General features: G+C 41.8%; 1 protein-coding gene across 1 annotated transcript; it reads right to left on the bottom strand.

Annotated features, from left to right (window-relative positions):
* Nucleotides 1-14,092: 14,092 nt before the first annotated feature.
* Nucleotides 14,093-20,237, bottom strand: COMTD1 (catechol-O-methyltransferase domain containing 1). The gene is made up of 7 exons (XM_083866984.1): nt 20,096-20,237; nt 18,702-18,826; nt 17,603-17,708; nt 17,083-17,201; nt 16,763-16,817; nt 15,208-15,341; nt 14,093-14,501 (listed from the first exon to the last, which is right to left on the bottom strand). The coding sequence occupies exons 1-7, from the start codon at nt 20,175-20,177 to the stop codon at nt 14,349-14,351; spliced, it is 774 nt and encodes a 257-aa protein (XP_083723110.1). The 5' UTR covers nt 20,178-20,237; the 3' UTR covers nt 14,093-14,348.
* Nucleotides 20,238-24,256: the final 4,019 nt, after the last annotated feature.

The raw sequence follows: 24,256 nt of genomic DNA, 5'->3' as shown, positions 1-24,256 counted from the left end.
ACTTGGCACACTGAGACATTTAGGAAATGTTCCTTGAAAAACCTCACCACAAACACACCTTTTGCTTATATTTGTATGAAGTGAGATGTATCTCTGCAATTGAATGTAACAGTGTAATGGTATAACAGCCTGCTTATCCCAACTGCTGTGAGAGGTTTCTGCTTAAAATGACTGAAATAAAGACAATTTTAAATGGAGATGGAGGAAAATGCATCTGATCTTGTTTTCCCTTTAACTAATAAATCTTACACCCATTTTAAGTCCAGAAACTTGAAGAATAATGGGAAAACTCTCATGTTTTTCCAGAACAGTAATATGAGAGAATAGAAGTATGAGGGATATTTAGTCTGTGTACCTAACATCTCTGAAGGGTGAACTAGCTGTGAATGCTTTTAATGTGGAATATATTAAATACATGTAGTTGCATTGCTTACATTTAAAGTTGGAATTTACTGAGCTTGGGGAAATGCCTGGAGCCTACTTCTTAAAACACTCATAGCTGAGGAGAGTGTCTTGATACTTTGTCTTGCAGTCAGTGGTTCACAGCAGCTCCCTTCATATAGTGCAGGTGGCTGGCTCATGAGGGAAGGTCTCTCTGGTTTGAAAGTATTATCAGTTGATACTGGATTAAAATTAATGCCCATAAAAGTATCAGTGATTTGCTTGAGGTCTTGTTCCATCCTGCATTATTGCCCTTGGACTGAAATTCTCACATGAAGCACTCTGTTATGAACTGCCTGTGTTTAGGCTTTAGCTGAGCCACCTTTGCAGAAGACAGAGTGGAGCTTAAGCCTCCAGCCCAGGCTCCTGAGCAGGCTTGCTAGTGTGTTTGACTAGTTTCCTTACATGATTGTGAAGCATTTGTGGAGTACCTTTACTGCTGCTGTCACTAAATGCCCTTGTCATTTAGTTGCATTTCTACCATTTAGGGTGGAAGAAGCACATAAGGTGCAATTCGTTGCTGTCATTGCATGTTAAGGTCCATAGCGAGTATTTTTAGTTTGAGGTGGTTTTATGCGCTAGACCACTAAAAAGCTAGAGACCATGCACCAGACATTGAATTTTTGTTTTTTCTTTTCAGTATTTGGTGCCTCACAAAGACTGGGCTTCTGATACAAAAAACACAAAAAGAAGAAAACTAAAAGCTTAAAAAAACCCAAACTGCCAAAAAAATCCATAAAACAAGCCAAAACAACCTACCAAAAACACTTCCCTGAAACATTGTGTACCTGTATCCGTTGTCCAGCTGCAGCACCCAGGCAAATAATGGATTGTGTCTTTTGGTTATGTTTCTATCCTTAAACCAGTGACACTGATGTTTCTCAGCTTTTGATAGGGCTGTAAGTGACTATTTTTTTGTGGTGGTGGTTTGTAGCTTTTTTAAAAACTATTTTAGAAGCTAACACTCTAATCTTTTTCTTCATAACCTGCTCCTCTAGATATTTTTTTTCCTGAGGTCACAAAATTGTAAGTGAAATAAAGCACATATTGCTAAGTTTCTCTTCAACTCTTAAAAATTAGTAATGGAAGATTTGAACCTATTCATTTTACTCTTTGTAAATGTGCATGACTTTACTAGTCCTCAGCCTTTAAACCTTAAGTAGTGTATTTGTTAAAGTGCTGATAGGCAACTGGAGAAATAAAAGGGCTCTGCAGTAGTTATGAGAACTGTGAAAATATGAGTTTTTCTAAAATACTCTGTCATAAATCACTACTTTGAACATGAAAAGGAAGTTCAGTGTCTTTTTCTTAATGTCTCTCAAGGCTTATTAAAAATGGCTTTCAGACTTATTTTTCAGCCATTACAGAAGCTTGTGGTGTAATTGGAGTTTTGTGGTAAGGAATGTTGGTAGTTTATATAGCTCCATTTTATTAAAATACATTAAAAGCCTTAATGATAACTTTCAGTGCCAGACAGCCTTTCCTCAGGTGTCCTGAAAAAAACCCTCCTCCACTTGAGATAACCAATGACCAGAGCATCGTTCTGCATCTTGTTTGTATGAACTGTAGCACTGCATTCCTGCTTGGTACAGCTGGAGTAGGGGGTGTCTGTGTGTATTGCAAGGAGACTTAATCACGCTTTCATGAATAAAAATCACATGAGATTATGACACCCTGGATTTCACGAGTTGCTGTCTGAATGTCCTGAACGTTTATGCTCTTCTGTGCTGTAGAAATTCTCCAGGTTGGTTCACTTAACCTTGCACTCTTCACGTGGTTTAGCTGGGTGTGATATATTCCTAAATCTTGCCTCTTGCACACTGCAGTTGTTCAAAAGCAGGAAATTGGAACTTTTCTAGAACAGGCAGGGAAACCCTTCGCCCCCAAGCGGTGGGACGGGGGTTTTTACCTTTCCCTTGGCGCCGGATAAAGCGAGGCAGCAGTGAGGCTTCTTGCTGCCCTCTAATGTCCTGCTCTGGTGTTTGGCTCACTGCTGCAGCAGCCCGTCGGCAGCACAAATAACGCATTTAATTCGCGGTGACTGCTCTCCTTGGGGAAGTAGAACCGGGCGAACGAGAGACAGCAGCTCATGTACGGATGATTCAGCCGCACTTCTACCAAAGGTCCTTGTTTCCTTATCAAACCAGTGGACAAAGACAGAAGCAATTCTATGCAAGGTGAGTCAGTAATGATAGAACTGGCTCACACCTGTAGCAATAGTGTCTTAAAGACAGGTAGAAATGCTTCCTTAGAAACCAACTGTCAGGAAGGGAAACCCAAAGAAAAATATTGGGTTGTTACATGGCATGAAAAGGCTAAATTTATTGTAAGTGGTTTTGTTGTGTTTCTCAGTTTCCCTTTGCAGTGGAATATTTCTGTTCCCAATCTGGAATAGTAATAAAAACATAGATGATATCAATTAGTGTAGTGTGCATTCATTGTATTTAGTGGTATTTCCTTTCTCATGATTGTTTCTGGGCCTGCCTTTTAGTTGTGCTTTGCGTCCTTCTTTCCACATGCTGCTGGGTCAAATTAGAAGCAATAAAAAACTGCATTTTTCTCAGCATAATGTGCAGCATCTTTCACTTTAGCTGCAAGTTCAATATAAATGCTCATGTTAAAAGAGGAAAACTTTTTTTTTTGCAAAGTAATTTCTGAGAATATGCAATTAAAATTTATGAAAATGCTATTGGACAAAATGTGAGGTGTTACTTACTGAGATTTGGTTTATATCTACCCTTATTTATCTGCTGCTGACAGACCTTTAAAGATGAAAAGCATGGACTGTTTCAGTTCCAAATATTTGCTCTTTACTTCAGTATTTTTTAAAATGAGAATTTTCTGCTGAGCCAAACACCAAGGGAGTACTTGCAGTACACTTGCTGGTTAACAGTAGCACACATATCAGAAATGTTTCCAGGGTTTGTGGTTTTTTATGGGATTTTTTTTGTCCTGGATCCATGGGAGAAGATCCTAAATGCTGAAGCAATGATGCTGTTTAAGTGTTTGGCATTCTTAGCACTTACTAATTTTTTTTTTTTTAATTTTTTTTTTTAAATTTTTTTTTTTTTTTTTTTTACTTTCCTGTGTTGCTATGAGCACTAAAACACTGGCTATTACAGAAATGTCCCTTATCTCTGGTTCATCCCTTCAGCCCGAGCTGTGCCTGGGAGCTGAGGTGGGGGCTCACAAGGGTCCAGTGAGCTTTGCCCTCGGATTCTTAGCGGTCTATTATTAAAAATACACTTTAAAATATTCTATAGTACGCACACGTGGTTCCTTCGTTTAAGAAATGCTAAGTCTATGGTTAAATGCTATGGTTGGGGTTTGGCTGCGGGGTGTGAGGGGTGTGTGTCAGTATTCTCTTCTGCAACAGTCCGGGATGTTTTCCCGGCAGCTTCCGAGCGAACTTTGTTGCCAATTTACTGTTCCTCGAGATGCTCTGCGGTCCGTGCCACGGCTCTGGCGATGAGGGAGAGGACAATCACCCCAGGCCGGGTGCGGGGCCGCTCCGGGGCAGTGGCGATGAGGGAGGGGACAATCACCCCAGGCCCGGTGCGGGGCCGCCATCGTGGCCGCCGAGCGCCCGCCCGATTCGCCGCGGGCCGCGGGCGCCACCCTGTGGCCGCCGGTGCTCCCCTCAGGCCGCCATTGCGCCCTCAGGAGGAGCCGCTCCTGCGGGCACCGGCCCCACACGCCCACCGAGGAAGGCGGTGGGAAATGCTGGTGCTAGAGAGCTCGAGCTGATTCTGAGAAAAAGAAATAGAATTAAAGCAGGAAACGCCCCGCGTACGCCGGCACTCGGGGTGCTCTATCCCTGCGCTGAGACCCGGGCAGCGCCCGCCGGCTCTGGGGGAGCGGCCAGCGCTCTTCTCAGGCCTGTGGCAGCTGGTGCCTGGCAGCATCCACACCCCTGTCTAAACGGAATTAATTCACGCAACAAGTTGTTTTCCTCACTGCTGCTCTGCTCCTGACGTGATAATACTTCTCTAGAAGAAATCCCCAAATGGCTTGCAATACCAGAGAGATGTTCTGGCTAGCTTTAGCTATAAGAAACACTTGCTGGCAGGAGGACAGGGTACGCCAGCTGCCAAAATCCAGCCGGCAAAGGGGAAGGATTCAAAACGTGATATTCCTGTGTCTGGTGGCATCAGGCAGTGTGGTGGGGCTGGCCACAGGACATGTTGGAGGTGTGGGTGCATGGCTGCATCCCAGGGACCTCACACTGCTACAGTGTGGGTAGCTCACAAACTATTCCCCCAGCTTTGCAATTAATTGTAATTTAAGTCTCAAGCAACCCACCGGAGCATGGGAACAGGGAAGAGAGCCCAGCAAGTCTGCTAAGGACCTGTCACATGTGGATGTGGCCAGGAATGTGGCCAGGTGGCCAAAGAAGGTCAATGGCATCCTGGCTTGAGTATGAGAAATTATGTGATTAGCAGAACTGGGGAAGTGATTGTCCCACTGGGCACTGGTGAGGCCACACCTCGAGTGGTTGTCCTTGGCTCATCTCGGGGTTTGGCAGAGCATAAGTCACTGGAGAGCAGAGAGAGCAGGGCTTGTAGAAAGCATGTACCCAACTGCCTTACAAACCTTTTGTTTCTTGTCCATGAGGGATTGCACTCACCTTTCTGTCTGTGGTTTCCTGCATTAAAAACAAGGTGTGTCACATGTGTCTGGGCTGGTGGGGCTGGGGCACCTGGTGGCCACACACGGAGTGTGGCTGTGCTGTCCTTGGGTGGGAGCAGGTACAGACCTGCCTTGGCCCATGAGCTGAGCTGCCTGCACAGCACCTGGGGGGTACCTGGGGACAGGGTTACAGGCACAAAGAACTGCTGAGGAGGAGCAGAAAAGCATTCAAAATGTGAACTTTCCAGAAGAAAAAAGGCTCTAACTTTAAACTTGCCTTTACAGGATAACTGTGGAAAACCTGTTGTTACCTCACCTCTGTTTTTCTTTCCTTTGACTTAGAGCCTTTAATCCCTTGGAGAAAAAGTACAGGGAATTCGCTGAAATGATTTGGTGTTGATGTAGCTGTCACAGTCCAATTTTCTTTTATGAAGTAAGATAAACTCAAAGCAGAAAGTTAAGATAATTGAACACAGAAAAGGCAGTTGTAACTTCTGCTGGTGATTCCCTGATTTTGTCTACTTCTTTTGCTAGAGAATTGTGACCACAGCACAAAGCTGCTTGGCCCTTCTAAGAATCTAAGATTCTAAGAATCTAAGAGATCTAAGAATCTTCCACTAGCACAGACTGCTGAAAGCCAGCTATTTTCCTGTTTATAGGTTCTCAGTTTATTAGCTTGAAGGCAAAAAACGTAATGTGAAACTCGGTAAGATCAGGAAGGACCACATCAAAAGTTGAACGCAGAAATGTTTGATCACAAAATTAAAATCTATATTATAATGCTTACATGTAATAGGGGCTGTCAAAATTGATTGCTTGTGCAAGTTTAGTCTTTTGCAACACTGTCAGTACCTAGCTTTGCTATTCATGTAACTTTAGTGTAGTTTGTAGAGATGACCATAAATGGTTCCTAAGGTCGGCAGGCAAACACACCCTATCTGCATGTCTAAAGTGTTCATTAAGAGTTTACCATAGTTCTGTGTCTGGAAGTTTAAATACACACTTGAACTTAACCTTGAGCTAAAGGGTGACTCAGTATATGGTGAGTGACAACACTGAAAATCAAAAAAGGAAAACTTGGTAGCAGCCATCAAAGTAACCAAAAGCTGCATGAGAGGGGTGTAAGATGGGCTTGATGGTACCTGAGACACCTTCTGTAATGACAGAAGGAATTTCTGTTCTTGGTCTCTCGGTGTTGATTAAATGTGTCTGTGCTTTTACCTCCTTTGGGTTAGTCTTCAGTGGTATCTTGGATCAGTCTCAGAACTGTGAGGGTAGGTCTGATCCCATACAGCAGTCGTTGATAGGGCCAGGGGAGCTCAGCTTTGGTACTGTAGTACAGATGATCTGCAGGAGACCTTATGGGGTCTGGATGGTCCTCCTGACCTGAGGAGAAGGACTACTGCCTGTTGGTGGGAATAGCTCCCAAGAAATGACTGTGCCTAAAATCCATAACAGCAGAGCTGGTGATACAGAAGCTGGCTCTAAACATCTGTGGAGAAACTCCAGATTTTTGTACAGGAATCATTTTTTCAGGAGTTTGACCTATTGTGTCTTGTTTTGTACAATGATAGTGAATTAATGCTCCTCCTCACTGGGGATGTCTTTGAGGCTCACTGGAACATGATCTAGCTCTGCTGCTTAAAGGAAACCAAGGAGGGCTCTGCTCTTTCTTTCAGGTTGTGTTAATCTCTTTGTTATAATACATAATGGTGCAGTAGTTGCACAGTTAACTGTGGCTTTCTGCTTTGGAATGACCCCACTAATTACACTATATAGAAAAGATGGATTAAGTGTCCTGGGAGAGCATTTCATGCAACTGATGTTTAGATGGCTGGAGGATGTTAAAGGTGACATGGGAAATGACATGCCAAAACTCTGCTCATGTGCCCAGGAGGGTGAGGAGACACTGGTAGCTGGGTGGAAGCTGGTGAAGGCATCTGAGGGATCCTTTCTCACCTCTGTTTGTAGAGCCGAACATTGCCAGAGGTGGAGACAGATGTGTGTCCTTCCACACAGAGCAGCAGGGTGATCTCATTGCCCACTCCTTCCCTGACCCCAGGTAGTCTTTACAGCTCTGCTTGAATCCAAAGGTGAACATTGTTGGCTGACAAAGCTTTCCAGTTCTGCTCATTGCATCTGTTCCTGCTCCTTGGCTTTCCACGTTTTGATTTGTAGCAGATATCAGCAGCATTGACTTCTGGTAGGCAGATGGAAAAATACATACCTTACGAAGTAAACACTGAGAGTTGTGAGCCATAGCCTGTGTGAATTTCGCTGCTGCAGGCAAAAGAGTCTGATATGCAATGCAGGGTAAAACTAATGCTCAAAATCAGCATTTTCAAGCTAAGTACGGTAGGTGTTTTGGGTCTTTTCTGGTTGGTTGGTTGGTCGCTTTTTTTTGGCTTGTTTTCAGGTTTTTTTGCTAGTCCAAGGAGTTACATGCTTTGCTTATCTTTAAATGTAAACTTGTAATGTTTGCTTTCTAAAACCCCACACAACAAAAGATACGAGGTGACATCATGGACTCACGCATTAGGTTCCTTACAAATAAAGCCTACATTTTACCTGCAGTTGTTACTTCTCTTTGAATGTGCAGGCATCCATTTCCCTTCTTGTGAAGGTTTCTTTGCTCCTGTTTTAAAACGCATTTGTCTCTTTTAGATTTGGTTCTTTATGGTCCTTCTGAGCTTGTCTCCTGGCTAGCTCTGCTCTTCAGATACCATATAAATGAGTTATTCCTTTGGGTCCAGATTTCAAGCAGAGACCTGACTTTCCTTGGAACAAGGAGAGACTCACACTGGGTGGTAAAGAAGGTGTTTATTCAGGGAAAAGGCCCTGGTTTCAGAGCGTGAGTGTGTGAGTGAGTCTTTTTGGCTCTTACCTCCCTTTAAGTACAGGGGCGTTACTGATGGAAATGAGGGGGAGTGATTTAGGTACAGGGGGCATTGACATGGCCATTTAGGGGTAAAAGGGGTGTGAGGATACCTGAAACCTTGGCTGAGCCTCTGGCTTAGCCAGGATACTCAAGTACCAGGGTGTGTCCACAGATAAGATACAATAGAGGGTACAATGCACTGGGAGAGGCTGTTGAGGAGGTACAATGGGGAGGGGCAGGCCTATTGAGAAGGAGGGAGAGGAGATAACGACAGGGATTAGGGAAAGAGGTGTGGGTAGGAATGAAACATTAATAAATTCAATAATAAAAATCATACAGAACTTTAGAAAACCCAAAATGCACACTGCAACAGTTCTTTTTTTGTTGTTGTTGTTGTTGTGGCTTTTTTATTTTCTTTTCATTCTGAAAGAATCCCCCTTTTCTGTTGTTGGGTGTTGTGCTACAGGACAGTGATATCTGGGCCATAACCCTATGGACTTCTCTGGCTGTGTCATGATATGACAGCCTGGGTGTCCTGTCAACCAGTCCTCTCTGAGAGTGGATTTCTTCTGTTGATGTTTTGTATTTGCAGATTTGGTTAAAATTCTTGGGTGTTGTAAATGTACAGTAAGGCTTTATCTTGGGCAATGAATGCTGCGGTGCTTTGTGGGTGTGCAGTATTTAGGTATTGCATTTACTTGTGACAGCAGCAATAACACTTTCTCATTAACTATCTTCTGAAATCTAATTTCATGATGTCAAAAAGTTACTACTTTCATCTCACCAACATAACCCAAGTCCCTACCCCAGCATAACTCAAAAGGTTGCTGGAAAAATGCACAGTCTCTTGGTTTTTTAGTAGGTGAATAGGAATAAAATTATGAGCCTTTAAACTAAATAATAATTTTTTCCTTGTAGCCTGAGATCTGTTCAATCAATAATCTTTCTGCTAACTCTGGGGAGAATTTTAGTTGCCTCCATAAAATGTTTTAATTATTTAAAATCATAAAATATAAGTAGGCACAATTTGCCTGGAACTCATTAGGGAAATATATGAATAAGAAGAAAAGATAATGTTTGCTTCTGCATTAATTTAAAGCAGTCTCTAAAATATGAAATCTAATCCTGGAAAGCAGTGACTTATCAGCAATGTTTATTTTTCTTATAATAGGAGTAAATATTAAAGCAGCTAGTTATGTGCTTATCCCTACAGTATTGCACTGAGCCAAAAAGGAAGATAAATAACTTGTCTGAAATCCCACATTAATTTCCCTCTTTTGCAGGTTTTATGTTTGTTCATTTCCTTTCTCAAAACATTGCTTTAAAAATTATTATAAAACAGGTGACTTAGAAACCACAAGTAGCTGCAAATGCATGAGACCAATTTTGTGTGATTAGAATTATGCAGAGGTAATGCTTTATACTTGTGCAGAGCCTTTTCATCTAGTGCAAATCACTGGCACAATATGCTGCAGCAGAGAAATGCCACAGACCTGGGAAAAAGCTTGGCAGACCAGAGCAACTGATGAGTTAGGAAACAAAAGAATTTCTTTAAGCTTCTCTGAAGAAACTTCACTGCCCACTGTGGCAGGAAATGCTCGTTTGCAGCTCTTAGGTGTGCACAGAGAGAAAAATCAGCTTTGTCATTCTCTCACTCAGTACTTGTTTGGGATGTCATCAGCAATCCCTCCCTGAAAGACCCTTCTTGTTGTATTTGTGATTTCCACTTTTTCATTCTGGGAAGGCCATGATAGTGCTGCCTCTCCCATTAACATGGAATGAGCAATAAAATCAAATGTGCTGCAAACCACTCAGAAATGGGCCCAGATCTTTTGTGTGTGGGGTGCTTTAGGTTATTTGACTGTGTTGGTCTGGCTGTTCTTTGGAAGAAGAGATGGTGTCACTCAGCATGATCACCTTCCTCAAGCTGGTGCACAGGTGGTGCCATGATGGAGGAGACCTGTGCACTTTCAGTAGATGGGATGGATAAAACCAAGCTGTATTCATCTCTGCTAGTAGGGTGTTGTGGTTTAGCCCCAATTAGCGACTAAGCCCCACACAGCTGCTCCCTCACCACCTCTGGTGCAATGAGGGAGAGAATTGGAAGGGTAAAAGTGTAAAACTTGTAAGCTGAGATAGAGTTTAATAAACAAACAGAAGCTGTAAAAACAAGTAATTAATTTACCACTTCCCATCTGCAGGCAGGAAAGCAGGGCTCCATGACACATAACTTGGGAAGACAAACACCATCACCTCCTTCTTCCCCTCATTTTAAATGCTGAGCATGATGCCATGTGGTACCCCTTCAGTCAATTTGGGTCAGCTGGCCTAGCTGTCCCTCCTCGAATTTTTCATGCATCCCCAACCTGTTCCTTCATGCAGTGGAGTGAGGGGAACATCAACACTGTTTCCAGCACAAACCCAAAACATAGCCCTGTACTAGCTGCTATGAAAAAAATTAACTCTCCTCCAGCCCAACCCAGCACACAAGGAGAAAAATCTCTTAAAACAGTACTGGTCTTTTAGGTTTTTTTACATTGTGACCATTTAGGATAGATTTCTTCAAGTGATAAACAGAACATAACCAGGGATGCAGCCAACTGTGTGCTACTACATCATCAAAAACGAGTCAGTAATGGCACTTGCTGCTGTTGTCATTCCAGTATCAAGACTGCAGTGCTTGAGATATGGCATATCCCTCAGATCTGAGCTAAAAAGGTTTCTGGGAACTGCTCATGCCTCAAAGGAAGGAGTTGGGATGAAGTTTATATTCGTGTTCCTTTCTCTGTATCCTAAGGGCTTTGTCACAGGTTTGCTAATTGTCTTCCATGAGCAGCAATTCACAGAAAGTGCTGTCTGTGTGTAATGTGACTGAATTTAAAAAGATTAAAAACACTTGAGTTTGTTAAAAGGAGTGACAGTAGTGTCAGAGGTTCAACAAATGCCTCTAAGTTATGTTACACTCAGTAGACCAGTTTTTCTTTAGGCCATTACTTTCTTTTTAAACATGAGAGACTGAGGATACTCCCTGCTTCACCCTCAATGTCCCACCAGGATTAAAAGCTGCAGCATTGAAAATGCAGAACTGAGCCCTGAGCTTTGTGTCTACCCGTGGACAATGAGCTGGTTTTGGGGGACAGCCTTCTCTCTAGATTTCTGAGCATCCAGTCTCAGGCCTGATCATTTAATCATTTAATTAGCTAGGAGAGATGTAAAGCTCACTCAAAAAGTCTTCTGTTCCCTTACCTGTCACCCACATAAATATCATCCCATACCATTTTGAATGTGACATCTTTGGAGCAGGGACTCAAATACCCAGCCAGCAGTTAGGATTACATGCTTTAATTCTCATAGTGGCTTCTGGGAGTTACCACTTTAGGGAGAATTATTTTTTCGTTGTTGTTGTCATTGTTTTTTGTTTAATGACCCATCCTTCAGCCCCATTGGCTTCTGAGAAGTCCCAGCTGTACATTTGTCACCTGTGTTGTCCCCTCTGGGGTCCTCCCTTGCAAGCAGAAGAGATGTTGGTGTTGCAGGAAGAGCTGGCTGGGAAGGTTTGGGCAACAACTGTGTCCCTGGGTGAGCTCCTCTCCAGGGGCAGAAAATCCTGAGTTTCCATAGCACGAGCAGTACCTCAGGCAGGTGTATTACCTGAGAGGGGTGAGGAGAGCCAGCAGACCCATGGCCTTCCATACATGGTGTCTCCAATAGAGACAAAGCCTTGCATTGCATTATTGGGTGGTCCATTCCCATCAGCTAATGGAAGTATAAATTCTCATTGCCCCCACAAATTCCCCATAGCTGATTCACTACTTGAATTAAGCCATAATTATGTATTATCAGCAGTCACTTCATAGTAAGGTTGAAGGATTAAATGCAGTTAGTGGTGATGAATTCCAGATGTGCAGGACAGAAGCCTGAAGAGAAGGCCAGTTTCTGAGTAACTACAAGATAATGTATTCTAAATATTTGATTCAATTAAGCTTCCTTCTGCTCTTTGTTTCCACTTACAGATGGCTCATCAATCTATAGTTTAGGGACACATTGCTATTCTTTCTAATGGTAATTAGGTGATCAGGATGGAGACAGGTTTGATGAAATACTCACATTATGATCTGCATATTTAAAATGGAACAGAGTCCAAAGCAGAGGCAAAATGCTGGCTGGCTGCTGCACATGGCTTCAGCCTCAGGCTGTGGATAGGTCTTCCTCTAGCATAGGTAACGGGGACTTTGCCAGTTCCCATCAAAGAATAGTTGGTTTTGAATTCATTAACTATGAGTGCTTGTATCTAGTTTTAAATGTTGCTAAAGCCTTACTTGACAATTTCTTGCAAAAATACTCATGATGCTTGCCCATTTTTGGCTCAGCTTCACTGAGAGGGTTTTTGCAACGTGGAAAATAGTAGTAAAACAGTTGTAGAGTCTGTGATTGATCTTCCAATGACTTTTCCATGTTTGGGAAAGGCCATCATGGTACTTTTAGGACAGGGTATATCTTCTTAACAGTTTCTGGCTTGCTCATGTTTATCAGCCTCTAGCCTCTGAAAGGAGGAATATTTGAGAAGATGCCCCTGCTGTCAAAGGGTCCCACTTTGTGTTTTTAACCCTTAGGATTTTTTTGGTACCTACCGACAAAGTAAAATTGTAAAGTAGAACATGGCCAGAAGCTCTGCATGCAAATGTATAATGATCTTGTACATTCCTTTAGCCACTCTGAGAGCTGTTATAGCAACTAAGAATTTAATAAGGTGTTATTTCTTTCATGCAGAGAAGAAATCTGAGGAGTGCAGAGGTTTGAAGGTCTGAGGGTAAATCCGTGCTCAGAAAAAGAAATTGGGCAAACTTTATGCCATATTTAAATTCTCATTTAAGGGCAACACACACCTTGTCCTGGCCTTCTCCCAGACATGGATTTTGCAGTCAGTCCTCAATTCAGCAAAGTACTTTACCACATCCTGGTGTGCTTTGCTGAATCAGGGTTTTAAGTGGAAGTGACAGAAATAGAATTGAGATTTCCTCAGTCATAACCTCACTCTGAAGCCAACAGGCAATGCTTCCTTTATTCATTGCTTTCCACTGCCGTATACTATGGCAAGTGTCTGAGACAGGCAAGAGCCATGCTCTCAACTTCTGCCCCTTATCAGAACCCAGGCCACCCAGCTGAAATCTCAAAAATATGAGCCAAGTAGACAGTTTTAAACATTCTGAGACTTGAAATCTGCCCCCCAGTGCCTCAAGTCATTCAGGTGCATTGTTTAAGCAAATGGATGAAGAATTCTCTTAGCTCTAATACAGCTTCCCTTCAGGATGTCAACAAAACTGAAGCTCTCTTTCCTCTGTACATATGATACCCTTCCAGTGTTATCAGTCCCCCAAAACAGTTACCAGTGAAGCTTTTATCTGTAAAATCCTATTTTCAGTTTCCTATTTAATCAATTTTTATCTCTAATAAAGAATTGCAGGCTGAAACTTTGTTACATGCTGCCTAGGGAAGGGAATCTCTGCTTGCAATAATGATTTGAATAGCCAGTTAGCAGCTGTATTGCATCCTCATAGTATCATAATCCTTCTGTAGGCTTGCCACCAATACTCTGTGCTTCCACCTTTCTAGGAAACAAGCAACTAGCAAGCTGCTCCTTTGAGGGGGCAAGAGGGAGGGCCAGAGGAAAGAGGGAGAATTGTTTTGGTTTATTTCTCATCCATTTGCTTCTCCTCATTCTGACTTGAAGAAAATCTACCTGTGCTATTACCTAGGTTAAAGAAATCCAGTCCATGTGCACAAAGATTTTAGAGAATGCAGTTACTGTATTGCAAATACTGTTTGTCCTTTGGCAAGCTTTTAAAAATAACTTTTTTTTTCAGACAGTGTTTTTTTGAGGCTTATTCTGTAGTACCCTTCAAAGATAAGGAATGACTTAAAATATATTTAGTCTGAGAAGGCTAGCAATCTCCTTGATGCCATTTCATTAAAAATCCATTTTTTCTATTATGGCTATAAACATTACTAAACTGCACTTCTTTTCCTTTTGATGGTACTGACTGATTATTCTGCTGCTCAAGAGGCTCTTCTAAGACAGAAAATTACTTTGTTGTATTGAGTGACTTGGACAATCTATAGAGGGGCATTTTTTCAACCACTGTCTTACAAGGACAATTGCACGTAAGTTTATTTCTTTTATTACAATTAAAACAAGAAACCATAGTAGATCTCATAATAAATCTCTCTTTTCTACTTAGCTGTCCTTAGGATCCTGCTGCTCCTAAAGTCTTCTTTCCCAGACTATGCTATCCAGTGGAGATATTAGGCTAAATTAAATTTTTGATAATGTTCCACCTGCAATTTTTTTTCTGATGATTTGATGCTGCTTGCTATTTCCCATCTGCTGGGCTTCCTCGAGTTACAACTTGAATGCTAATGTGACTCCATCCCCCATTGGGAGCATGCTGATATTGACACGTGCGTCTCTGAGAAGCTTCTCATTGAGGCGGTGAATTGTCTGCGCTGCCAAGTCGCCCTTCCTTGGGTTTAGCACCTTTCCATTCCAGAAGACCTGTTGAAAAAAGAAATATGATGCACCTCCTTTCTTCCAATATGGTCCTTCGACCACAAAGGAAGTTTTGAAAAGTTCCCGTATATTTTTTAGAAATTGATATTATTTGTTGTATTTCAGATGTCTAATGGTCTCTGACATGGAACTCTCACAAGTGGAAGTGTGAATCCACCAAATTTGTTAATTGTACTTCTACTGTAGATTGGAAGCAAAAAAAAGGTCTTTAAAAACAGTTTTTTAAGAGGTCCTATTTGGCTGCCACCATAACCTCGAAGGTTTAACATCCTTTGGGGATGTGCCAAAGGTGCCCAAAGTTTAACATCTTTTGTTTCTTGTAAAAGTAATTAATTGATAACTTATTAATAGTTACTGATTACAAGTGCTACTTTTGATCTTGTGTAAGGACTAGTATAAATAGTATAAATAGCATAAATGCACTACAAGATAAATCAAAATAATACAGAGCATCCTCTGTAACAAATAACAAGAAAATTTCTATGTTTTCTATTAGTGTTTTATATAGCTTACTTAAAGAGTTTATGTTGAATTTTCTTTTTGTTGTTACGTGGAACAAACATGTCACAATTAGCAACCCAATTGCAGGTCAGAAATCACATTACTAGTATTCCACTATAACTTCTTTTTCTTTTCCCACAGCCAGAAGCAGTAACTGCCTGTGCATTACCATCACAACTGCTGTACTTACATTATCAATAGCTATTATTCCCCCTTTCTTTATGAGGCGCAAGCATTTTTCATAGTACTCGTTGTAGTTTTCTTTATCGGCATCAATGAAAGCAAAGTCAAAGGTTTCTGCTTCTCCATTGGCCAACAGTTCATCTAGATGAGCAAGAAAGTGAGTCATTACACTCTGGTTAGTGCTGTGTAGGAGGAAGTGATCCATTTGTGTCAAAGTTCCCATTAAATGTTTTCTGCTGCCTTCTGCCTGACCAGGCAGCCTATTCCTCCACAGGTAATTACTAGAAAAGCTTATCCCACAGAAACCAACCTAGACATTATGTATGCCATAAAACATGCAGTTACTGAGTTCTGTGTGCTTAGGAGTTTGTGGAGTAGATCCAAACCTGAAGGATACGGCTGGGACTGCTGAAAGGTACAGTGAAAACAAGTTGAGCACTTTGAAACTGGACATACTCTACACCTTCAACTTTTTTTGAGCTAAGAACTGTTATTTTTTGAGTGGATTGGAATTTTTCTCACCTTATGAACAAGTTCTAAATGCTAATCTCTCCTTGCAGACCAAGTGCCAAGACATGGGTCATGAACAAATCCTGTCAGAGATATTTACAGCAAAAAGTTGCTATAAGTAGTCTCTCTCTGGGCCAAGACAAATAGAATTCAATTTTAATTTCTCCTAAAGAGACTTCTTGACTGAGAATTCCAAATTGCCAGTTGCAGAGGAGGTGATTGCTGTCTCCTAAGGTTCTCTGCCACCCCTCTAACCTGTCCTCAAGCCTCTGTCAGCAGAAGATCTTTTTGTCTGAAGCAGGGCCTGGACAGAGCAGTTTGATAGACTTCAAGGAGTGTGCATACCAGCAAACTGCTTATATTTGCCTCTTTAGAAAGGATGGATTTCAAAGTAATACAAAGTTATCAATGGATCTGTGGATCCACCAAACACCTTTGCTGGAAACCTTCTGCATCCAACAGTCCTAGAAAATTTCTTGTATTTTCAGAACATTTATTAGTATTTCCTCTGCCCCACATTTTCTCTTTCCTTGAATAAGAAAAGTCATTGCCTCACTAATGGCCTTGAACACTTTTGGCACACCCTGAATTTGAACTTCTCTGAACACAATTCAGCCTAAGTTATGTATTGGCTTCTGAATTTTTTCCACACCTCAGCCCTTTCAGGGAACTCCTACTCTCTTAACAAAAGAATTCTTGCTTAGACTAGACAATGGATAAGAGAAATTTGGCTTTGTCTAATTAATCTGTTTTAATCAGCTTTCCCAGAAGCAGCTGACAATAGTACTTGATAGGTTAAATCAAGTGATGGACAGGACAGGTGAGTGACCAGTACAGCCAAGACACACAGGACAAACATTTTCTTCCTCTCTGCTAGTACGCAGGAAAATTGTGAACTCCTAAGGATTTCTACTTCTTAATATAAGAGAAGCTGCCTCCCTGTTAGCAAGAGAGATCACATTCACAACCATATTTGGTCTTAATAGAAGGTCTATTGTATCCCTCTTCTATTTCTAGGAAGGGGAAACAATTGGTTATTTCAGGTTACTTACCAAGTGTTTGAATTGCTGGCTTAATCCGCAGGTCAATTTTATGATCTACTCCTGCCTAAGATGAAAAAGAACAGGGTGTCGATAAAAAGTGGTCAAGAAATAACCTCTTAGTAGGTTGTACTCAGGGAGTGACTGGGGTTCAGACAGCTTTTCTATTATTTCTCGATTCCAAACACCACTTATTTCTCTTCCCAAACTGAATTCTATCAGTCTCGTTTAATGATAAGAATACTTCTGTGTGAATGTGTAAGTCTAAAAGATCAAAATCTCCTCACATGTAAAGGCAGCTGTCCCCACTGTGTACAGGAGATGCTGCTTACCTCCTTCCACAGTGGCTTTCCAACTTTGGCATAGTCCTCATTTATATCACAGGCAACAACTCGGCCATTATCTGGCAGGACAAGTGCCATATTCAAGGCATTATAACCTGTGAAAACACCTAGGAAAATCATAAGAGACATTAATACTTATTGTATAGTGGAAAAAAGAATTTTATTCTCTTCAGGAATAAAATCCCCACAGGAATTAAGGATGGCAATTGGTTAATAGACAGCAAAAATTTTTCATTTTTTTCTTCCATTTTAATGTAATGGTAGGTTGAAAGGAATTTTGACATTTTTTAAATCAATTTTTTAGCAAACTTCAATGTTAGCTTTTTCCAAAAGGCTCATGGACAGACAAGGCAGAGTCTGGTTTTGTAGGTATAATCCAGAGACACTGGATGAGCAGCAAAATACCAGGGAACTGTAACAGCCAGGCCAAGAATGAAGATGGTGGGAACCCATACAGGGGAAGAATGATAGTCAAGAGTTTTATTTTACTACAAAGTGACACTCTTACCTACTTCAATAACTTTCTTGGCTTTAATGAGTTTGACCAAATTTGCCATAAGCTGAGCCTGCTCACAGGACACCATCATTCTGCCCCAGGGAAGATCAGCAGTGAGCTAGAAAAGGAAAAAAAAAAACACCTCAACACATTGCATCAAACAAATAACAAATGTAACCAACTAATATCCTGAAGAAAAAAGTCCTAGTGAAACTCCAGGAAAAACAGACACCTCTGTCTTCTCATTTTAGATGGCTTTGTGCTCCATCTGTGAGCCAGAAATTGGTTTGAATTTAATTATAAGTAAGGAGGATGTTATGTGTGTCATAAGCAGTGGATATTCAAAGCAGTAATATGCTCCAAAGTTACCATGGCTGTGACAACAGCAATATCTGTAACTAACAAAGAATCATAGAGGAGCTTTGACTGTGAAAGTCCTTTATTTATATGAATTTACACAAAGAGATGCACTTCTTTCAAGATGTGTAGAATGCTTTAATGAACTGCTAGGTTCATGTCTGTCAAAGGTCAGACCATGTAGTCCTGGCTACACAGTGCAAACCTGGAGAGTCTGTGCCCATCCCAGGATGGAAGAGCTCTTGGCACTGAGGAATGGGCAATGGAGAAGCAGAGTTGTGACATGACAGTTGAAGGGAAGTATGTCTTCCTATTTCCTTCTGCTAGGGATCACTCCAACCAACCTGTTCCAGCAATAAGCATTTAATTTCTTTTATACAAGAACAGTTTGTCTCACCTGAAATTATTCAAACTTGAGTCAGGATGTCTGGTCTCATCTCTGACACTGGAGCCTGACGGAGGACATTACCTCTCTGAGCTACAGGTTCCTTATATGCCAACCAAAATGAACAGAAGTCATCTGTTCAAGTCCAAATCAAGTGCAGTCCTAACACATGGCCTTGGGAGCTGACGACAGAAAGTAAATGTATGCCAATACTATCAAAATGTATGCCAATACTATCAAACAATCATGTAGGTAGCCCTGAACGTTGAGGAGTCTGAGCAGTACCCTTAGTAGGTAAGCAAATAAGACAGAGGAAGGAAATGTGCCCAGGATCCCAGGAGTTCAGGGTGAGGTGTGTGTGATACTGACCAGACGCAGCTTCTTTAGAATTGGATGTTCCCGCAAAGAGTGATCCAGGATGTATCGCCTGAGAGGACTGTTCTTCCCCATCATACCACTCGGGGTCCCAAAAAGTAAAGAAGGGTATCTTTTACCTACCAAAGAAGTATTAATAACAACTCTTACACTTTTCAGTTATTGCCATTTTAAATAAAATAAACATTGAAGTATTACTAAAGGTTAAAAACTTCTCCACTCTAAAATAGCTGTGGAAATGGAAAATGCAACATAACTGGACAACCAAGTGGACTATAATTTCTTCTCCCTTCTCCTTTTTGGCCTCTTAAGATGTCCAGCTCAGGTCTCCAAAGGCTGAATGGGAAAGGCTTCAGTACTGTGTTGGTCAGTGGCCAATATGATGGTTACAAACTGCCCTAATCTTACACGAGAAGTAACCCCATCAAAGGGCAACTTTAAAGAGAAACATAAATGAGGCAGCACAATTTTCTTAGTCTGGCGCCCTTGTTTTGTAAATGATTAGAGGCTGCCGGGTTTTAGGCCCATATCAGCTGATGTGTCTTCTCAAACCCTGTGCTCTCAGACACTGTCCTGCTCTCCAGCCAGGGGGAATTTGGTATTGCTCAATGGCTTGTTTAGCATGAAACCACTATGCAGACAAACTGGTGCTGAAGGCTGAGGTTTAGGGGTTAGTACATCTACTCAAATACAGAACTGACTGCAGCCTTCATGCCCAATGTTTCTTTTACCAAACGGATCAACTATTTTGAAGAAATAGCAACAAATTAATTTCCACATCTCCCGGTAGTTGTTTGCTACTACAGAACACTTTGATTTCGAGGGGTTTATTTTCTGTTAATGGTTCTATTTTACAGACCATCACGCAGAGATGTAGATTATTTCAACAGTTTGCTTTAAAGCAAAGTGTAAGTGACCAAGTGCCGGCATCACAAACCCAACACCAGTCTCCCCCTCCTGGATCGTGGGCTCCTTCTTCCGCTGCTCCCGGGGAATGAAAGCGAAACTGCTGCCAGAAAACAAAGCTGTGCACAAGGCCCGCAGCCCGGCCTTTCCGGGCTGGCCAAAAAAACACAGGCAGGGAACGGGGCGGGGAGCCTATCCCCCTTCGCTGGGACCTTGACCCAGCCCCACACTGCCATGGCTGGATTACAGGGAGCGGCTTCAGCTCTAAGAACATCAGTGTATTTACAGCTCAGCAAAATAAATCCCTGCTCGCAGGGCAGCCCCATGGGGTGTGCTCTGGGGGCTCTGTGGGGCGGGGGGGACTCCTGCCTGCCCTGGGAGGGACCTGCCCGGGCGCTGCCGTCCCGTCTCGGTGGGGACACGAGGAAAGCACAGCCTTTGTATCTCCGTGTATCCAGCACGGCCTGGGGGGCGCCGCTTACCTGCGAGCATGCCCGTGACAAAGGCGACCCCCAGCATCGCCGTCCCGACCGCCACTTCCTTGGGCACGCTGAGGAGCGGCATCGCGGAGCCGGGAGCGCGGGCGGGCAGGAGGAGCGGCCCGGCGGTCACACGCGGCTCCGAGCGCTCCGCTCTGCTCTGCTCTGCTCCGCTCTGCCCGCCCCGGGAGGCGGTGCCTGCGCTCGTCTCGGTGCCTCCTGCGGTCCCCACGCCCCGGCGTGCCCCGTGCCGGGCTTGGCTGGGATGGCGAGAGGATGGATGGGTCACCCGCCTTCCCCTCGGTGACATACCCTGTTGTGGTGTCAAGTGACAGCACCTGTGGTTTGTGCTGTCACCTCCTCAGAGGCTGGTTCTGCCAGAGCTTCACCGCAGTCTTGGTTTTAAAACATGTGTGAGCTCGTAATGGGCTCTAAAGGAGGAGCTTTTCACAGAAATATGCTCCTAAGAGGCTTGGTACTCCAACTACCCCAGAGAGTGAGTTCTCTCCTTCCCCAGAACACGTTTATTTGCAGCTGAAGTGAGAGCAATTATTCGTCAAAAAGCATGTAAAATTTTTTGGAATTTCAGTCCTGCGACCTGTGAATTTCCAGGTGAAAGGGGTCAAGGAAGATTCTCCACGAGAAGGGGAATGGGGCCTGAGTTCCTCTAATGCTGTTCCTTCCAGGCGAGGTGGAGCAGTGCCCTTGTCGAGGGATCTCCTCCCTGACCGGATCTGATGCTGAGGGAGTTGGTTTAGATGTCAACAGTGATTGTGTAATCTTTTTTTATGTCAGCCTAAACCCGATTTTTTTGTGCTTCTGTGCCTTTTGGACATGGGCCTGTGCCTTTTGGACGTGGGCTTGGGGATTTGGTTTTCATTTTGTGAAGTATTGGTAGTTGTCTGGGTTTTGGAAAACACGAGCAAAATATGGAGATCTGTCATTTTGACATTCTGTGGGAGGTGAGAGTAGTGCCATTGCACACAGACCAGGAATACATAGGAATGGATTGGGTTGCAACGTGGCCTCCACAGATGTAGGATGAAAGTAGGTAGAAATTCCCTTTTGGCACATAATCTGTCTCCAGAAAGGCAGATGAATTGTGTGTTGGTAGGTTTGGATGAAAAGATTTCAACTACTTCCCTATGCTAGCAAAACAAATGTCAGTGCAGTTAGAAGAAAAAGGTTCTTTTTTAAGTACATCTTAAGTGTGGGATTAAGTATATCGCCAGGGTATTTATGGGAAATGTGTTTGTCTATCACTGCATTTTTAGTGTGTTAGAGTTTATTTACAAAGACTTACTCCCTGAGCTCTTGTATTTCTTTTGCAGAAACCGATCATGTCACTCACTAGGGAGTCTGCTGTGATTTCTGATTTGCAGAACAAAGTAAGACATATGATCTGTCTTGGCAGATAAAATAACTTCCAGTTCACTTCTAAAATTTATTTGATTTTGAAAGCTGTGAGTGTTGGTTTCTCGGTGGCTTTTTTTCATTCAGTATCTTGTCACTTTCTCTGTGTACATTTTGCGTTTGTAAATGAGAGCATTTCATCCCGTCTTTCAGAAGATGAGTTATCAGCATGTGCTGCAACATGTCAGTTTTAGGCCAAACAACTGTAGGAGGCAACAACTCTTGCAGCGGCCATAAATCAGATTTGTGACGGCGCGGCTCCATCTAGTGATTCTTCTCTACAACTGCAGCACAAGGGAGGGGAACCGTGGATTATTCTGCTCAATGAAATATGCCAAGTGTGCTTCCAGTGTTGTGCTGACCTCTCGACTCGACGAGATGCCCCATTTGGACATCTCTGGGAACTTCAAGTTTCTGACAGCTCCAAGAAAATTGTGAACTGAATTGCTGACATACTTAAGTGTGTTTCTGAAATTCCTCCCACTCTCAAGCTGTAACTTACCTTTGTTGGCAGTGTCAGGTGTTTTACTATATCGCTGTACTGGACAACATGTTGTTTCCTTTAGATATGGAAGTTGATTTTCAGCTATCTAAGATATGATGAAACACTTTTATGTGGAGGTCAAAAGAGTTAAAATCTTCCAGCTAGACAGAATGGAGCCATCAGCTTTTCTTTGAACCATTTCCATTTTCAATTTACTTAACTCTGTGATATATTCTGAACAGAAAACTTTGTTTAACAGATTTATTAAACATGTGCTTGCAGTATGCTGTGACTACCTGAGCATTGAATTATTTTGGGAGATTTCTGCTTATACTTGTGCTAGGTAAGGTGAAGACTACCTAGAGATTAAAAACTGAGTGTAATATGGGCTTAGATAAAAACGCTACTGTTCCCAAATCTGTAAGGTCAGTCCAGTTGCGCAGGTTTCATGGGAGATCAGGATTGCTCCCAGTGCTGTAGTCAGTAGACATATTTGCTATGCCTTAAAGTACCTTCTCTCCAGAACTGCAGTCTTGAAAGTATAGGAAAGTTTTGGCAGCATATTCAGGCTAAAGCCAGAACATGATTATATTTGTAAAACATGTGGAGTAGGACAGACAGGATAGTGGCTGACCTCAGGGTGTACAAATCCTCACTTTATTCATATTGATAATCTATTCAAGGTTTTTACAGACACTGGGTAATTGATATATGCCATAGTCTCTTCTTCTCCTGGAACTTTCCTTTCAGGAGTGTTTTTCTATGTGAGAATGTTGCACACCATTTACCTTGGGATTTTAATCTGGTTCAAGAAGATAGGAGGGAAGAGGGATATTTACAAGTTGTCTACACTGACGTTGTGGATCAATGTATGCATAGATTTGGGCAGATACTCAGAAAAGACCATGAAGGCCATGAATTCCTTACCTTTTAAGATATTCACAAATAAGCAAACCCATAAGCATTCAATTGTATTTATTTATTCTATTTTAATAGGTTTTTGTAATATCTTTGTTTAAAATTGTATCAGAACATATTTACCATATTTATGTGTTCATTCATCTCTCTTGGATGTTGCAGATGAAAAATGTGTATATTCTATAATTTTACACTCTGCACTATATATCTCCTTGCAAGACCTAGATAAATCACTTGATGGTGTATTTTAAAGGACTGTATATAAAATTATTATTTTATTCATGATTGAGATTTTTTATTTCTTTTAATTGGTTTTGCTATGTATTTGTCTCTTCCATCCTTGTTATCTTTCTAGTATTATGCTTAACATTTAATTTTGCATTTCTGTAAAGCAGAATGTATGCCATTTACCAGCATAACCTCATAACCTACCTGACCTTAGAGATACTCATTCCACACATATCTGTTATAGCAATTTTTTCCCCATAAATGTTCATTCATCTTCTCAGCTGAAAATCTTGGAATTTTAAGAATGGTACCTCTTTTTTTTTTTTTTTTTTTTTTTTTTTTTTTTTTTTTTTTTTTTTAATTTGTGATAAATGGAATTGCTCTCCAATTTTTTTTTTTTTTAGTTGAATTCAGTAATTTGAAATAAGAGTAATAGTTTCCCAAATACTCATCATTGCTTCTGAAGTCATCTGGATTTTTTATCAGATGAACTATAAGTAGCAAAGCTTCCTTTAATATGATTCATTGTCCAGCTGGAGGGTAATCACTGAAATGGAACACAGACATGAACAATGACTTTAACTAAGTTGCTTCGGTTACTTTCATCCAGCTCAGCTACTTCTATTGCATTCAGTCTTTTGTGGGAGCTTTTAAAGTATGTCTTTCCATAACAGCTTGTAAAGGCTGTGGTACCTTCACATCTATTTCAAGGCTAAGATATCAACATTTCAAATGCTGCTGCTAAGAAAGCTGGTGATTCATGAGCCCATAAGCCTTAAGCCATTAAACTTGCAAACAGCGAATGGTTTAGAAACGGTTTTCAGCTAGAAGCATTTTGACATATTGGTAAATATTTTCAGGCCTTACTGGCTTACAGGCCAACATTTTGAATATATATGACTACTTTTTGCAATCTCATTACAAGACTAGGTTGAGCTTTGGACATGCAGGTATCGTGAGGAGAGATGGCCCCTGCCAAGCAGCATAATTCCCAGTGCAAAGTACATTAATGGCTTCTATGACAATATTCCACAAGTATCAAGGACTGTAAAACTCAAATTGAGCTTGACTGGGGGAGACCCAGTGAAATGGCTTGTTCAGTGGCTCAGCTTGACAGATCC

The sequence above is a fragment of the Zosterops lateralis genome, assembly GCF_965231275.1.
Source record: "Zosterops lateralis genome assembly, chromosome: 8".
NCBI classification, from domain to species: Eukaryota; Metazoa; Chordata; class Aves; order Passeriformes; family Zosteropidae; genus Zosterops; species Zosterops lateralis.
This window is presented reverse-complemented; position numbering and strand designations above follow the sequence as displayed.

Bases quoted from the DNA above. Each gene is read 5' to 3' on its own strand.
- COMTD1 (XM_083866984.1), bottom strand. From the start codon at position 20,177: ATGCCGCTCCTCAGCGTGCCCAAGGAAGTGGCGGTCGGGACGGCGATG. The intron at 18,827-20,095 runs GTAAGCGGCGCC...CTTCTTTGGTAG, and splicing joins TGTCACGGGCATGCTCGCAG to GTAAAAGATACCCTTCTTTA. The intron at 14,502-15,207 runs GTAAGTACAGCA...TTTTTTCAACAG, and splicing joins GAATAATAGCTATTGATAAT to GTCTTCTGGAATGGAAAGGT.